The sequence below is a fragment of the Calliphora vicina genome, chromosome 5 (assembly GCF_958450345.1).
Source record: "Calliphora vicina chromosome 5, idCalVici1.1, whole genome shotgun sequence".
NCBI classification, from domain to species: domain Eukaryota; kingdom Metazoa; phylum Arthropoda; class Insecta; order Diptera; family Calliphoridae; genus Calliphora; species Calliphora vicina.
In genome coordinates this window covers 62,909,635-62,928,217 of record NC_088784.1, presented here as the reverse complement: position 1 = coordinate 62,928,217, position 18,583 = coordinate 62,909,635, and the positions used below count along the sequence as shown (strand labels likewise).

Genomic DNA, 18,583 nt, shown 5'->3' with positions numbered 1-18,583 from the left:
GAATGTCATAATTTACCGACTACAATTTTGTTAGAAATATTTTATTGAAGGCTTGAACAAAGGCCCTGGGACTGAAGACTTCTGTTACTATTACCATAAAAGGCGGTAGGTTTGTTTTACCGGATTATCATAATTAAATGAAAATTCGTTACAATTTACACAGCAATTTAAATATGTTTAAACAAATTATAAACCAAACAAGAAGAGAGCAACCCATGGTTAAGGACTTGTGCATAAAAGTAGCAGCAACCAATCACAAGTTTGAGTAGCAACCAAAATCACAATGTATGTAACTTACCCCCTCCCATAAATCTAGTAGATAATCCTGTTTACCGTAAAATGCATAAGAAATGAAATTTTTCCAAAAATTAACCCCGAAAATTATCTCGTTTGTTGATAAGGGAAGCGAACTATTAAAAACGCAATTAGGCTTAAAATAATGATATGTAGTATGGACGTGTAACAAATATTAATCCCGCTCAAATGCTTCAATATGTTTTTCAATCCCTATTGTAACAATTTTTACATCATAAATTCTTTCTAAATCATAGAGGTATTTATGTATGTTTTGAGACCTAAACAAACATGGTGTTTAAGCCTTAAAATAAATAATAATCAAATAAATAAATCATGCATAAGTTCGTACGCTTCACTACTATACAATAAGTACAATATTGGTACGTTTCTACATCTGATGGGGTCTGTTGGTTTTGGTAAACAATAAACGAGTTTTCTAACACTATTGTGTAAAAAATACACAAAATAGAAAAAAAAACATCAAAATAATAATTTTCCTCTAAAAAAAGAAGAAAATTTGTTTACAATATTTGTTTAGTGCAAAATAATGTTTTTCCTTGTTTTTTCAAACTAAACTAAACAGAGACTGTCTTTTTGAGAAAACGGAAAATGGAAAAAAAGGTAAAAGAACATTTTTCAAATAATGTAAAACATTTGAAAACCTATACCTAGGGCTAAATAAATAACCACAAATATGTACTTGTAAATAGAAAAACGTAGAGCACAAAAATGCTTCAGTGTTGTAATAATAATCAGTCAAGAACTTAGTTGAGCCGAGTTGAATGGGGAAAAACTGTACTAAATAGAGTTTACTCAACTTTACCTACAACTTTACAGGGTTCTTTCTTCATGTTTGATGTGTTTGTTGGTTGGTTGGTTTGGTTGGTATGATTTTCTGTTGCTGTTTGTTGTCTTTACAACACACCGGCTACAACAATTTATATACCTACATACAATAATAAGAATAATAATTCTGAATACAGAACATCAATGATACAGCTACGATATGTTTGTTGGCATTGTACTATTTTAGTTTTAGTTTTATTTCTGGCATTATTTTTTTATTTTTTAGTTTTCTTTTTGTTTTATTTATACATTTTCTTTAATACCTGTTTCTTAACTTGGTTTTTCTTAAAATACAATACAAAACTGTTTTATTATGTGGTGTCTCGTCTTAAAACCTTCTTAACAACGACCGTTACTTTTTGTGTACTAAGTACTTAAGTTTGTTTCTAGTATTTTTTGTTATATACACATATATACTTATTTAATCGTTTCTTCTATTTTACCTTAGCAACCTTAACTAAACAAGTTTTTTTTCTTCTTTGAATTTTCCTTTTAAACGACAGCTTTTGGCACTAAATTTAGAGCTGCCACTAAACCACCGTTAGTAAATAATTAAAACACAGGGCAACATTGATTCTTTTGCATTCCATGAACTAATTCATTATGAATCAATTCATAGGCTTAATTCCTTAGTAGTTCAAACGTATTGAGTTCATTCCTTTGAGAATTCATTATTTATAGAATCATTCAAGTTGTCTTTAATTGAAATCCATTGAAAATTAGCTTAATAAAATTGATTGAATTATTCAATTGTTTTCAATTCAAAACTATTACAAAAAGTCTTTATAATAATTATTTCAAATTCATTTTGTAAATGATTAAAAACAAAAACAGATTGAATGAAGAAAAAATATTTTAATTCAATTTGGACTTGAATTAACAAAAATATAATCATTAAAATTTTGAATGAATTACATAATTCAACTATAAATGAATTCTATTCAAATAAAAACCTTTGTCGGAATTCTTTTATGCAATCCTATGCTGACATTATTAATTCTGAATCATAATTTTAGTGAATTTAGCTTAAATTGTTCTGTGGCAAGGGATTTATTAGTCAATTTTGATGCAAACAAAATTTTCTGTGATGGTTAAAAAAGTATTCAAATTACCTACAAGTTATACATTATTATTTAATCTGCCCAATAGTTTTGTAGATATTCAGAAACGATTGAAGAAAAATATTTTAGATTTTTAAAAATTCACAGAAAAAAATCGAAAAACTATTAAAACTGCGGTTCTATTCATTGGCCATTAAGCTAAAACTGGTTAATGTCATTGTTTTTCGTAACGAAATACTTCCAATTAATATAATTTTTGTATGAGAACTGTCAGTAAATCGTCACTATAAAAAATAACCAGAGATTGAGAAAATGGGGCTAGAATTGTAAATGTCACACCGCGTCTTTCCCATACTTTTTTGTAATATGGGATTTGCGGCATTGTGCTATTTACGAATAAAACTAAATGCATTCATTCCAGAATTTAATATTAAAAAAGAACAAGTTTTCATTATTAAGCTATATTTAAAAAATAAAGGAATTTTTACAACTAACAGGGTTGATAAATTCGGCACAATTGTACTTTTTTTCAGTACAAATCACTTTTCAAAAGTTCTGATTTAATTTATGTCATTAAATTAAAGATACAAAGGTTCGATCATTGTTTGACAGTTGAATAATTGACTGAAAGTCTAATATATTACAGAATTTGGCATAATTTTTAGATTTTTCAGTAAACATCCTTTATTGCCACAATGAATATACCTAAACAATATTGAAGGTGTTTCGGCCTTTAGCTGGTACATTTGAATTCATATTTTTTTTTAATTTTAAGTATATTAAACATTTTAGTACAATTAGGATACAAAAAGTAAAATTTGTTATTTAATTTAGTACAATATGGAACATCTCATTTATCAATCCTGCTAAATTCAGTTCGAACATAATTAAATATTATTTTCATCTTATGTCTTCATTATAATTGCCATATTTAAAAAAAACGCACGAGATATTGTTGGAAAACAAATTGGAATGGATCCACCAACCTTGTTTGGTTTGATTTCAGATGACGTAGTATATTTTAAACGAATTATATTAAAAACAATTCGAATCCTGTTTATATTTCGGCACTATTGATTTATATTTAAACAAGTTCGATATCAGTATATTGAATTGCCACTACTCTTCAACAAATTATATAAAAATTGTGTCAAACTGATTATTTCCTAAAAAGTAATTTCGGCACTATTGATCTATATACAATATATTTCAATTGAATTGCCACTACTTTCTACTCTACTTTCTTGTATATTTTCTAAAAAGTAATTTTGTCCCGTTTTGAACATCAAATTGGAACTAAATTTAAATGTTCAAATTACATCACCTGCCTGTCACACATTTTGTTCGGAATGGTTCCAATTACGTAGTTTTTATTCCGATCGATTTCGTTTTAGATTCTTCAGATTTCGCGTAACTTATTAATTCAAAAAATAATTAATAATTCTATATTTCTGATTTTAATTTGAAAACGTTTTTAATATTAGAACAAAAGGGAAGTTTTTGGTACAGAAATTTATTAAAATTTTTAAAAAAAACTAATAAATACAAAGAAATATCAATTCCACTTTGAAAACTGAAAGTGGTATCATTCCGAAAGAAATTTTCGTTTTACTTTTTCTGAAAAAGCAAAATGCGGAATTAATTCCACTTTAGATCAGAATGGAATTCTGTGACAGGCCTGTATTATGTATCAAATTAGTTACGGGAGTATACCACGGTTCTTTTGAATAAAAAGTACGATCGTATGAACTTAGCAATACCTGGAGTATGGGATATTGCTTGTTTGTTGCTTTATTAACCCTACCATTTGCGTTGTTGTTGTTGTTATTATAATTTAATATCATTTTAAAATTTCTTATTTTCCACATGACTTCATTTTAGTACCATACATTTAAAATTGATGTTCCTGCTATCCACTTGCAATATTTATACAATTTTGTTTAAAATTCCGTATAATTTATTCAAATTGTATTAAAATTTGAAATTGATTCTAAAGAATTTTATTGAGAAACTCCCCTTAGATGGGACAAACAACAAACAGTAGCATAATGTTTAATTTGTTTATGGATTATTAAGTTTTGAAGTTGGTAAATTGCTTATTAAAAAAAATGAAATTTATTAAAATTTCCATAAAAGCTAAAGAAGCAGCAGAGTATTAGCAACCCCAAGAATGTTATTTTAAATGAAAATACATATGTATCTAAGTACTATTTACTTAGTGCAAAATAAGTTTTGTAAATAAATACAAGAACAGATTTTTTAAAGAAATATCGAACACAACTTTAAGCTTAAAGTTTTGGCCTTAATTTTTGGTGACTTATTAAAAAAAAACAATAATAATGATGACTAATATTTAGTTTTTAAAACCAAACTTCTATAAAACAGCCACAGATGTCAATTGCTGTTGATTCATACAACGAAATTTCTCACTTGACTTTAAAGCATTTAAACTAAACTGCATTAATAAATTTTAGCATTGTCTTCGATTTTACAACTCATGAAGCACGTGAACGATACATATTACACATAAATGCATATAAAAAAATTCAAAACAATAAACATTTAAATAATTTTTGAAAAAAACACTAGAAATAAAAACAGCTGCAATTTTAGAACTTTAGTTACAATTGAGCAACAATAACAATAAAAGGGTAAACAAAAAACATGGGGTAGAGGAGAAGAAACAAAACAAACAGAGAGAGGTATGGGAGGTCAAAATTTTTGTTTTGGTGCATTACCTTGTTCATTAAGCACTTTTTGTTGTGAATTAAAAAACGCAGAGAAACAATAACAAATTGATTTTGTTTGCAGTTAATTACAGTTATTTGTACGAGTATTGTTTTATTGTGTTTTTTTTGTAATTTTGAGTAATTTTTGGGAAATTGTAACCCTGAAACCTTGATACAGTTTTTTTATGCATGCACTTTTTTTGTTGTTTTGTAATGAAAGAGAGACCCCTATATTTGTCATAATAAACCATGAAAGAGTTTTGTTTTTCATAGTAGTACATTCGTTGCGAGCGGTCTTAGCGGAAAAGGGAGTTGGTGAGGTTAAGTTTTTTCTGTTCGAGGGGAGTTTGCATTTAAGTTCATGCAATGTTTGCAAACTCTGCATGTTTGTTTATTTTTCACACAATAGTAACAATCGTCTCATCCACAGCAGCAACATTCATCGGGCGTTTTCTCAGTGTTTTGTTACCTTGTTATTAGTACCTTGTAATTTATATACTGCATATATTTTTTATTTTCATTTGTTTTTGTAAGGCTGTTTTATGCCGCCATACAAAATTTGTTTTTTATGTAGTACATATATTTTCGTTAAAGTCCATTGTTTGTTTTTTAGTCTGAATGTCACATTTAGGAGAGACGAAAAACGTGTATGTGTTTATGTATGGATGTGAAAATGTAGAATTCATGTAGCTTAAGTAACGAATCCTTTTTGTTACGGATTCGTTATGGGTTTTTTGTTTGGATTTGTTTACATTAGTTGCAAACTGTTTGCATTAACAGTGCCCGTGTCTACAAAAAAAGTTTCTAAATATGTATGTACGTTTGTTGTTGTCGTTATCCTTTTTTGTTTCTCGTTGTATGTTTAACTAAAGTCTAAGACAGGGTTTCTCAAACTTTGTTTTTTATGAAAAATGTCTGCTGTGCTGCTTTAATGGAACTTTCGCAAAATTCACAATAAAAAAATATCATCATAATCATCGCTTTCATTTTGACAAATCGGGAATATGAAAACTTCTGTGAAATACTTGTATACAGGAATATAAAAGTTGATACCTACGATCGTACTTTTTTGATACTAATTCATATTCAAAAATTCTGCGACTCAAGTGATACTTTCAAATTATTTTCAGTATTTTATGTAACATGTAAAATTTACATATTCAGATGATATTTTACTATAGTTCAGTATTTTCTATAAAAAATATTGTCTATAGATAATCATGTGGATAACAGCATCTGAGAAAGAAAATCTTCAATATACCTTACACTATTTTCTGCATAAAATCTTCAGAATAAGAACATTTTCTATAGAAAATCCTCAGTATAACATTATTTTCTATAGATAATATTTAACAATATTACGAATGTTCACCTTTTTAGTAGAAACTCTTCCGTATTCAGAATTGAAAATTTTCTATAGAAAATCTTCGGTCTGTCTGTTGAAATCTACTTTCCGAAGCCCCCAAATAACGGTCCACAAATGGCTGAGATATAAGGACAACATCGATTTTGACCTATTTTTGACCTATATCTGTATTCTAAGTCATTAATATAGACAGTATGGATATCTAATTATAGATATTCCAAAGACCTTTGCAACGACGTATATAAGACCATAGTAAGTTGGACCTGCAATGGGTCAAAATCGGAAACATATTTTTTAACCCGATTTTTTTTTTCACCAAAAGTTTTTTTTCGTTAATATTAAAAAAACAAAATTGAAAAAAAAAAATTTTAAAAATGAAAAAAACAACTTTGGAAAAAACTTCGGCTTTGGGGGGAATTCCTATTTCACCCCCTCTGGAATGGTTTTTCATTATAAAAGTTACGATTTCGGTATTCTTTCAAAATTCAGTATTTAAGCAGACCATTATTGAGAAGGCAAATAGGAGTCCCTACTGGTTATATTGAATTGAAGGAGGAGGACGAATCTTTAGAACACTAGTGTCCAGGTTTTGGTTGAATATAAGACAAATATTTATTAGGGGATACAGTAGGATCCGATTTAACCTATATTGAAAACGTAGGGCCAACGAATCAATATATGCTCCTTCTTATTAACCTAACCCAATTCTAAAAGGTTTTCCAATAAGGACAGCTTAATGTATGTAAATGTCTTCATAGAATAATGTATGTAGTTTGGGAGTCACTGCTCTAATAATGTACTTCAAATGTATGTTCGTTCGTTCCCTTTTTTCTTTGTTATATTTTGCATGTATACATGTCGTCTTCGTTGTTTTATATTTTTATTTGATTGTAGTGTATGGCTTAAGTATGGGCATATAGCCAAACCACCCATTTTTTCTTTGCTCGGGCACATTTTCAAGATGCGGAAGCAAATTGCGCGTGCTGAAGTTGTCGAATCCTCAAACGTATCGACGTCATTTAGTCTTTGGTAGACCTGTACTTCACTAATACGAGCATGCAGATGATGAAAGAAGGGTTTTTTTATTTATATTTTTGTTTATACTACAACACATCCTTCCTTCCTTGTGGACATACACAATATTACACATCATCATTATTCCATCCAATATAAAAAATTTCATTTCTTATTACAAGCATTTTTTTCTTTTTGAGAAGAAAGAAAGAAATTGCATGCAAAGTGTGAAACTTGCCATTAAAAGAAAGATGTAACTGACTTTGGGTGGGAGAAAAACAAACTTTTGTTTACAAAGCTTCTTCCTGATGAATTTGGTATTGTTTTGGTGTTGCTGTTGTCAATGGTTTGATGGCTTTAGTAACAGCAATAATCATACACTTATGCAGCGCTGCTTACTTTATGTAGGCTTCATTGTACATACTTTTTTATAAGTGTTAATCCTAAATATTGTAACGCTGGTTTATGTTTACATTTTTGTTGTTGTTGTATATGTTTAAATTTGATTTTATTGCTAAGATAATCAGTGTAAAGTCATTTTGGAAATATTCCCATAAATTTTATATAAACTGACAGGATTTATTTACTGTGTGAAGTTACGTTAGGGTATCAGGGGATTTAGTTAGAACGTGTGCCAGTTTTTTATGTTCGCTTAGAAATGTAAATTTAAACAGTTTTGTTTTTTGTTTTACTCTCACTGCGATATCGATACATTTTATTAATACTTAGGTCAAATGGTTTTAAATCTTTTTTCATTTGAATTTAATTCTTTATTAAGACAACCTTTGGTGTTTACCAAATTGTTTATATGCTCTTAGACGAGGTGTAAGGATACACCGGCATTAATTCATTAGAAGAAAAGCTAAGCAAAAAGATAACCTCTGGGGATTATATAATAAAACACACTTATGGTGTCCTTTTTAACACCAACAAGACTTTACTTATGCGGAAAAATCTCCAGGCGTATGAGTAATGCAGCGAAAATGCCAACAATAGTCATTTGTTTTGTGTCAGATAGTAAAAAGAATAAAAACATTTTATTTTTAAGGTTAAAAATATGCTTGAAATTCATGTAAACTTTAAGTCGAGAACAAGTTTAAAATTTAAATCCAGCGATTCTATAAATCCAGTGATTTTAAAAACCTTCGATTTCCAAAACGGAATAATTTTAAATCGCAAGAGTTTGTTGAAGGGGTATTTTTTTGTTTTGCAAAATAAAAACTCTATTTGACATTATTGATCAGACATAACATTTATGGCGAAAAAAAAATATTCAAACAAATGCGGCCTTGACAAACTTATGTTACGTGGAGACGAACGGTAAGTAAAACCAAAATATGTGAATTCGTTTGAAAAACGAAAACGTTGATCGGTTTCGGTTTACAGAACAGTGGTCATTATTTAATTAAGGCAGTTTAACTTAAAACTGTTTTTAATAAGATATTTTTTATTATTCTTAAATTTCTTAACAAATTTGTTGAAATATTTTCACAACACAGACACACATTTCTAGCTGTAACTGCATATTTTAAAAGATCATTAATTATTTTTTTAAATTAGTAAAGGAAAATGTTAATCCGTAGTAAAATGCATTGTACTTTAGGAAATAATGACTGGACAAAAATTCGCTAATTAACTTTAGCTATGAAAGGTATAACACCTTTTTATAATCTACCAAACAAAAGTATCAACTTACTACCTGTTTTATAGTAATAACACAAAAGAACAAACAAATATACAACTCAACAACAAAAAAATTGAGAGAATAAAACAATTGTAAAGGAAATAACCTATAATAGCAAGATTACGTCTACACAAATAATGAAAGAAACAATAACATTTACACCTGTTGGTCCATTGTTCCAGGCAGGGAATGAAAACAAAAAAAAATAATATGGGAAAATGTTGTTTTATAATTAAATGAAATGACTTTATACAATTTTCCAAACTTTGTTTAAATTGTGAAATAGATTTTGAATTTCTTTAGCAACATTTTTATAGGTTTTAGAGAGTTTTGTTAAAATTTATCTCATATTTATTTTATGTTTTTAAGAACCTAAAAATGCATAATTTTTTAATTTTTCCAGACTTTGTTTAAATTATGAAATATTTTAAAATTCTTTAGCAACGACATGCTTTAAAATTTAATTAAATTTTGAGATCAATGTAATCTATTGTTTAGTCTTAATTTTTTATATTAGAAAAAATTCCAAACATATCCATTCATGTTTGGAATGAATAAAGAAAACAACAAAATAGAAAACAAAAATGCATTAATTTTGCGTAATAATAAATAATAAAAGAGAACTGAGAGCTTATTTAAGCCAAGTTTATTTTAAAAAATACTGGTTTATAGCGAGAGTGAGTAAAAACAAGAACTGAGAACTAGTGTTTGGAGATTTTCGATACTCTTACACAGTTGTTGGTGAGGGTGAGTGACTCAACGAAATAAAGCTAATGAAATATACCTATTTTCGCAAGTGTTGTTAATAACAAAGGAGAATTGTGTTATAAGCGATTAAATCAATAAAAATAAGTACAAGTAAATATAATAATAATATTATCATTAATAACACTAACTCATTTACTTAATTTGCATACTCCACAAATTTAACATTTGTTTGAGAACTTTCTTTGCATTCGTAATTTTTTCTAATATATTGTAAATTAGGATGTTGAATGTGAATTGACAAAAACGTAATTCGTAATTGACAAGGTAAAAAATATTTTTCCTTCAACAGACGTATAAACCGACGGGCATGACTAGATGGTATTTAAGTTTCATAAGGATCCAAAATATATATCAGTTATGGGGTCAAAACCAATATTCGATATGTTCTGGTGGATACACAACTCAATAACTCAAAACAAGGTTTTGCCAAAAATTTATTTTTGCTAGTCTTGTGAAATATGTAAAAACTTACTTTTCAAACAAAAAACATAACTGGAGAATGATTTGTCCGATTCTAATTCAAAATACATCCCAGCTATACTAACACTATTTTTTATTCAGCTCAATTTTTAATTTTTTAAAATTCCAAAACGACCAAAAAAAATAAAACGATTCCAAAATGACAAAAAGAAAAATTTAAAAAAAATAATTTTGGTATAACTCTGAAGTAATATTAGTTTAGCTTGGAGGTAATTTTAATTAGACCAATCCTGAGAACCAAAGTCAATTAAAAAAGTTTCTAAGCATAGAACATTATTATGACAAGTATCTAAGTTGATTACAAAAAATTACGCCACGGAAAAAATATGTTTACCGTCTTGTGCTATTAATTCTTTGTATAAACTCAAAGATTAATATACAATACACAAATATTTCTGTCAGCAGATAATTTAAAGGTGCTGCCCTTATCAGCAATTAATTTTATTAAATTGTTTCCCCAAAAAAATATATATATTTTCAGCAATATAGTTAGCTAATCTTTTAACAACTTTGTGCTTTTAAAACCCGCTAAAATAGTCACATTACATGGTTTATTAATTATTTACTACTCTAGTGCTTTTCCTACATATATTTTCTTGACTTTATAAACTCTTGGCAATAAATATGCATGAGAAATCTACATACATACATGTGAATTAATAAATTTTTTTTTTATAACTTACCAGTTGGCAAAATAGCATTGTTTTCCCGACGCCAAGTAATTGATGGTGTTGGATAGCCACTGGCATAACATTCCATTTGTACTTCACTGCCTTCGCTGGCTACCAAAGATTGTGTTGAATTGTCGGAAATTACTGGAGGACGTCTGACCGATAATTTTACATCGGCGGTAACTTTGTGAACAACAGAAATGACCACCTGACAGGTGTAAGTACCAGCATCGGTCTCTTGTATGTCTTTAATTTGCAGCTTATAGGTGGAGGAGCTGGGATCGTAGCGCAGTGAAAAGCGGGAATCTTTAATCACCAGAGTAGAGCCCGTCGATAAAAATACCGAATCGCCATCGGTTTTTGTCCATATAACCGAATATTCTTTGGCATATTGAACGGAACAGTCAAATTCTACTGTACCGCCAATATCCTTGATCTGTTCCTGTGTTACATAAGAGATCGTTGGTGTTCTTTGGGCCTGCGCGCCTTTAAACGTTAACGTCGTCATCAATATCACAAAGAATGTGAGCATTTGTGAGGTGGATATTTGTGTTGAAAATAAATTTCTTCTATTTGTAGACATTTTGGTCTATTTGTTTATATTTTTTTATTTGGTTATATAAAAAAAATATCGCGGAAAATTTAATAAAATCTTCTGTTTTTGTTAATTTTATTTCAATTCAATTTATTTTTTGCTTGTATATTTAAGCTCACCACACCCTAAGCTTGGGATTTTTGTTTGCTTGTCTCGATTAAGAAAAGAAACGCTTAATAATTTAATGCTTCGATATTCTTTCTTCGCTTTGTTGCTTCTTTAAGAGTCAATTTGAAACTGTATAGTAGTATTTTAAATTTTATTTGGCTGTTTCTCGCTGCGTCTCCGAAAAACGATCAAAATGATCTCTATTATAGAAAAATTTTAAAGTACAAGAAGAAACACTGCTCCGAGATGTTGTATATTTTAGGCTGCTCTCTTTCTGACTTTAAGTGAAGATTTAATATACGCAGTATTAAACTTCAAATCAACAACTGAAAACACTTGACTTTTTTTACCTCTCTTATTATTTTCTTTATTGTTGTTATAGGGTTTATCTTCTTATTCTTTTTTGAATTCTCTACTTTAAGCCAAGTTTGTTCAAAGCTCTTTCTCTCTGCGTTTAATTAATAAAAAAACACACACTCTTTTTAACCGTTACTCACTTAACAGTACACTCCCGTTCTCACTAACTTACTCAAACACACACACAGTGTTAACTAACAAATTTACTAACCGAATAAAGAATTTAAAACGTCTTTACCCGTTGAATGTTGCTTAGCGAATGATTTGTTTTCATGTGCTGTGGTCTAACGAAGCTAAAGTTAAAATTTCGTTTAATTTAAAGATGGCGCTCAATTGTGTGTGTGCAATTGCAAATGTGTATGCGTGTAAATAAGTGTGAGAGTAATTGTTTGTAAGTGTATGAGTGCATTGCACTTAAATACAGGTAACACGGTTTCAACATTAGGGTGACCAGCTAAACTCAAACACAAATTAAATAAAACTACTTCATTTTTGTTTGATTCCCTTTTTATCTTCTATTTTCATGTTTTTGTTTCTCTTTTAAAACAGGTACATTATATTCCTGGAAGTATCCCTTTTTAAGCAGAATACACATTTATGTACAATATTTTTTTTATTGTTTATGATGTTGCAATAAATAAACACAAGTCCATCGTAATGTTTCTTTCGTTTTAGTCGTTCCGTTTAGTCATTAAAATAAAATTTATCATATTTTTATCTTGAAAAGTGTTACGCTAGGGAGCAAATTTACCTTGACCCTACAAAATACACTTGTTTTCTTTTCATCTTAGGTAGTTTTTAATGTTGCTATGGATTGGCTTGAGCATGTTAATATTTACATATATTTATTTTGGATTAGCGTTTGTTTAATATTTTCCTTAATTTACTTCCACCAAATATTATTATCTCGAAGTATTCGTGTGCACATACACATAAATACATATTTATTTCCTTAAATTTGATTTATTTAAATATAATCACAACATGTTAAGTTCGGAAATTCGCGATCAATGTTTGAGATCTTAAAGTATTTTTAATAATATAATAATCCTAGTTTTTACAAAAAAACATGATTTGGGAAACGTTAAATGAGGAATGAATACAACTATATTGTAAAGGGAAGTCCTTGCGACCTATTATACAACCAGGGTTCATATACATATGTATAATTGAATACTGATATTTAGTACTGTAATTTATATTAATATAAATTACACAGAACTACAAAACTTTATTCTGCGTATTAACATGTTTTATTCAATTTAGATTCATGTCATACAGGTATGTTCTGTAATCCACGTGATTTCAAATCACATACCGTTTTAAAATCACACGTGTGATTTGTGCCTGTTCTGTAAATCACACTGTTATTGTATTTTTCGGTGTGATTTTAAATTTTCGAAAGCACAAGAAAACAGCTGATTCGTTTATTTTAAATGTTTTGTTTTGCAAATAATTTTGTAGAAATATTAAAGTGAAAATAAAAAAATGCCTGGAGCTTCTGTTATATCTTTAATTGAATTAAAAAGAATGGAATTACATTTTATAAACATTTTGCAAAAACTATGGCGCAAGCTCAACCACTATGTCAAAAAGAAAACAAAACAGCAAAGCTGCCACAGTACACAATTGCTTTTGGTTACCACTTGCTTCAACTTTGTTGCATTTTTTTTTCCAATTTGCGCAAAAAACTTAACGCATATTGATAACTTATAATATAATCTAACAAATATTATAAATTTTATGACGAATTCTATAATTAATTTAAAGATATTGAACATATTTTAGACAGACATTAAAAAATTTTAGTCTGGCAAGCTTCCATGTATTTTCGAAAATCATAAACAGCTGACAACTGAAAACAAACCTGAAACCACAAAAGAAATCACAAAAGCAAATAAACTTTTTACAGCAGAAAAGGTGTCTCTAGATTTTTATTAAATTTTAAGTGTTTTTTTAATAAAACAAGTAATTCTATAAGAAAATTAATAACGGACATATTGTTTAATTTATTTAAATAATTTATTTTAATATTTTCCATGCAATAGCCGCAGAAATAACCAAGTGATTTGAAAACATTAGTGACTTTGTTGAACGTTTTAAAATCACAAAATTATGTGCTCAGAACACCTTTTATGTGATTTCAAACCACTTTTATAAAATGTGATTTGCAGAACATACCTGATAATGAAGAATTTTTAGAGTCTTCTATCTTAAGACTGGTAGGACTAATTGGTCAGGATAGAATTCCTACGGGGATTTCGGACCATAATGTAACGACTTTAGACTTTGGAGCTACACGCCAAATTGTGTTTCCAAGTACGGTAGAAGGGGGACCATACGCCACTTTTTTTAAGCGATCTCAAATCAAAACCACAATACATATTCTTAAATTTCTTCCTGTTTCTTGCCTATCTCATCTTAATATGCATATTTTTTAACATTTATAGACTGACCAAAAATGGCGAAACCACCCCACCCATGGGGTAAATACGCCAAACGGCAGATTTGTAAAATAAAACAAAAAAAAATCCAAAAATATAAACAAAGTATAATAAACTAGATATATTTATTGTTTATTTCACATAATTTAACAAAAAAATGTAAACAAATTGTGATTGATTTTTTCTATATTTTATCAACATTTTGCTCTACATGACAGGGATTCCTAGTATCTGGCGAATGTGCCCCAGGGGGAGTTTTGAGGTTTAATATAATTTTTTTTAATTCAAATTAAATGATCGAAAAGTCTATTGCCACTTATTGTTCACTATTATTGACATTCTATCACCAACCAATAACTTTTTTGTATACCAAAAACTAAAGAAGTTAGCACAAAAATTCACAAGCTGAAATATTTTCACAGCTTTTTGAAAAACAATTAATTTACATCATATGCAAAATTAAACTTTCCAACTTTGAGGGATGGTAAATAATTTATAAACGAAAACATAACATGATAATGTAACAAAATCGGTTTTTAAGATATTCGGTATTGGCAGATGTGCCCCTATGGCGAATGGTACCCCTTCTACCCTAAGGATGGATTGGATCTGAACTGTTGTTTGAAGGGTTTGCAGTTTTCACTGATGGATCCAAGATGGAATCTGGCACTGGTAGAAAGAGACATTAAAATATCATACATACACCAGGACGAATGCAACGTCTTCAGGTAGAGATCTTATCGATCTGTAAAGCCATCGTGTCGTCGAGACGTGGCGAATTTATGTAGATAGTCAGCGAACTGTAACAAACAGGGTATGTAATGTGAAAAGAGATGAAGTGGCCAGACAGAGTTCAGACCTGGATCATAGTAGAGGGACACTATTACGGATTGATCTTTAAAATATTCTGTTACTCTACAAAGCAATCCTAGCTCAGTAGAATGGATTGCAAGGTGTCCAAGGCTGTTTGGCCAAAGTTGGCTGAAAATGTAACTAAAATACTAATTGGGTTGGATAGGAGAAGTCTCAGATCTTTAGTAGGATTGATAACTGGCCACTGCTCAATTGAAGCCTTCATCAGTAAATGGGAAAGTGGCACACAGGACTTTTGTAAGTTGTGTGAGTACATTGAGGAGCTAGAAACAGAAGAACACATTTAGTGTAACTCTCCTAGTTAACAAAGTCGCAGGAAAAAATGGCTAGGGGATATATTCAACGATGAGCTAGAGAATATATGATCTAGGCAATCTAGTAGGCTTTATCAGGGAAAAAATCAGGCTATTTTAAATGACAGCCTTTGTGGAATTCCGGTCTATACTTATTTTCTGTTATTCAGTATCATGTGATAGGTGTACAAAAATATTCGAACTTTTGTAATTTTTCTCAAAAATGTTTAGTTTTTTTTAATTACGATACGATTTTTTAAATACGATATTAAATTTTTTACTATTAAATTTCCAAAGATTGATTTTATTTAAATATGACAGATTGTAAAGGAAATATATTTGGCTTAGTGTAAGAAATTAAAAGAAAACATAACGCATCTCACGATTATCAAATTTTCGCATTTTCCTACATGTGCCTCAAAATTACTTCCGTTTTATGTCACGTACGATATGCCCTTATCTAGCTCAATATTTTGGACAAAAATGTTTCGAAAGAACTTATTATTTTTTTTTTTAAATATTGTACCCCCTGAATGGAACATAAAGACCAAATTATTTTTCAGATACTCTTATTTTTGCAAAATCTATTCCACTCTATAGGCGTACAAATGTCACGTACGATGACATGGAATTGCCAATATGTAAAGTGTAAAATAATAAACCTTATATTATATAAGCACCACATTTGTTTTAATTTATCGCATTAAATAAACAAAAATATTAAAATTGAAACAAGGAAAACAAGATAAATAAAGTATTTTAGTTAAACTAAAATGTTTGTTATTTAACCCAATAAAATTATTTAGTAGTATTATATACCAATGAATAGCTTATGATATGAATATTCAAAATGTTTGATTAATTAGGAATTTCATTAATCAGGATGTTAGATTAATCGATTATTCGCACATACTAGGCTATCCAATTAATCGGGTTTCTGGTTTTATCGGTTAATCGAGCAAATAATTAATCGGGGTTTAGATTTAATCGGTTAATAATATGTTAATTTTAAATTATTCGATTAACCGAATAATTTATATTTTATTTGTACTTATTTAAGTATTTTATTAATAAAACGAACAAAACATGACAATTAAACCAAAAAAATAAATAGTAGCAAAAAGTGTGGTATTTGGTATTTTTTATATACATACACAGTTTTTTTACGATTTAAGGAGATCTTCTGTAATAATCTTTTAAAAAAGAATTTAATTTAAATGTTTTCCTTTTAAAAGATTTATTTCTTAGAAAAAACTCTTTCTAAACATATAAAATCCTCCATTATACCATTGGAGTCCTTTTTTGATTTTTTTAGATTTTGAATACTTTTAATAGTTTCGTTAAGTTTTTTATTTTCTTAAATTCAATTAAAGTAGCAGAATCCTTACTAAGATCTTTTATATCCACGTCCAACGGCTTTAAGGTTTTAGATATGTTTTCCAAAACTTGTATTTCCGAGTTTGTAAAAGGACCCAGCAGTGAAGCAAGTAGTCAATGTGTCCCTTATAGACAGTAATTGTCACTAATGTCATATCACTTGGCTGTCTCCAAATTATATATTTGGGTCATTTGAAACTCCTTAAAGTGAAGAGAGAAGACCATTGGTTACTTTATACATCCCAGGTAATCTAGTGTGAATACAATTGTCAATTAAGTGTCTCTAAGTATTCTAGAGTGTAGTCACTTTAAATGTTTTGTGAGTTATTCGTACAAACTGGTTTTATACAAATTGTGATGATATAATTCTCATACAGTTTATTTTTGCTTAAGTATACTGACATCCCATGTAAAATATGATGTCAATAGTCACTTTAGTAAAGTCACTTTAAACGTATATTTTGTACTGTTTATTCGACTGACTATGATATGTCTTTTTAGTTACCATTTGAGGTCAATTAGCACCCGTACATATTAAAATAACTAGTTATTTAGCTGATCATGTTACCAGTTAGGTAGCTAGTAAGGTAACTGACGCTATGTAACCGGACCAGCTGTTGGACAGTCTCATTTTAATCACGTAACTATGGAAGTTACTAGTTCCCATCCTAAATGATGGTTAAAATCACTAGTTCGGAACTGTCTCCTAGAACTGCTAGGGATTTAAACCAATTCAGAAGGAGCATGGTTAACGTATTTCTATATACGAATGAAATTGTCTATCGTATTAGACAAGAATGGCAAGCGATGTTTTACATTATGTTTAAGGCGAATCTCTTTATTTTCTAGCAACTTTACGTAAGCATGTAATTTTTGCTGTTTTTCATATGATTTATTACAGCACTTAAGTAGTACCTAATACGTACATGATTAATGGCATTGTATATTTCTACTTGAAAAATGTATGTTAATCGGATAATCGACACAAATTAATCGGTTTATTTGTTATTTGAAAATCGGCAATTTCAAATTATTCGAACAGTTAATCGACCAAAAAAATTAATCGGTAAACCGATCGATTGAATACCCTAGCACATACATACAGTTGTGAAAAAATAATAGCACCACCATGACACTTTTTTTTATTTTTCCAAAAACAATTAATTAGTATTTTTACAAATGTTGATATTTAATTCATAGCTTAGCATGTCCCCTACATTAAAAATGTACTACTTCTCTTGGAATTGTTATAGTAATTTTTTTTCGCAATTTGAAGTAAAAATTTCAAAAAATGCCGAAAAATAAAATAGCATCACTTACAAATCTATATATATAAAAATGAAATGGTCCATGTATGTAACGCCATCGCGTGAGAACGACTGGAGCGATTTGTCAGATATTTTTTTATTTGATTCGAAATTTTCAGGATGTGGTTTGTAAAGAAAAAAAATTCAAAAATTCGAAATTTTAATTTTGAATATATTGCCTTCTTTTTTTCACTTCTCACTTTTAATTTTTTTTTCCATTACTCCTCTTGAGAGCATTTGGCTTCCATAAAGCATCTCCATCTTATACGATTTGTTTTTCGTATATTTCCCATGTAAGATTGCACTCCTTGTT

General features: G+C 29.0%; 1 protein-coding gene across 1 annotated transcript in view; it reads right to left on the bottom strand.

The window, feature by feature from the left end:
• Lac (Lachesin) overlaps nt 1-12,232 on the bottom strand; it is a 28,804-nt gene extending 16,572 nt beyond the window's left edge. Inside the window, exon 1 of the mRNA XM_065510673.1 lies at nt 10,929-12,232. Within this exon, the coding sequence (XP_065366745.1) occupies nt 10,929-11,499 (571 nt within the window). The 5' untranslated portion in view covers nt 11,500-12,232. The remainder of the gene's footprint in view (nt 1-10,928) is intronic.
• Between the last annotated feature and the right edge of the window lie 6,351 nt (nt 12,233-18,583).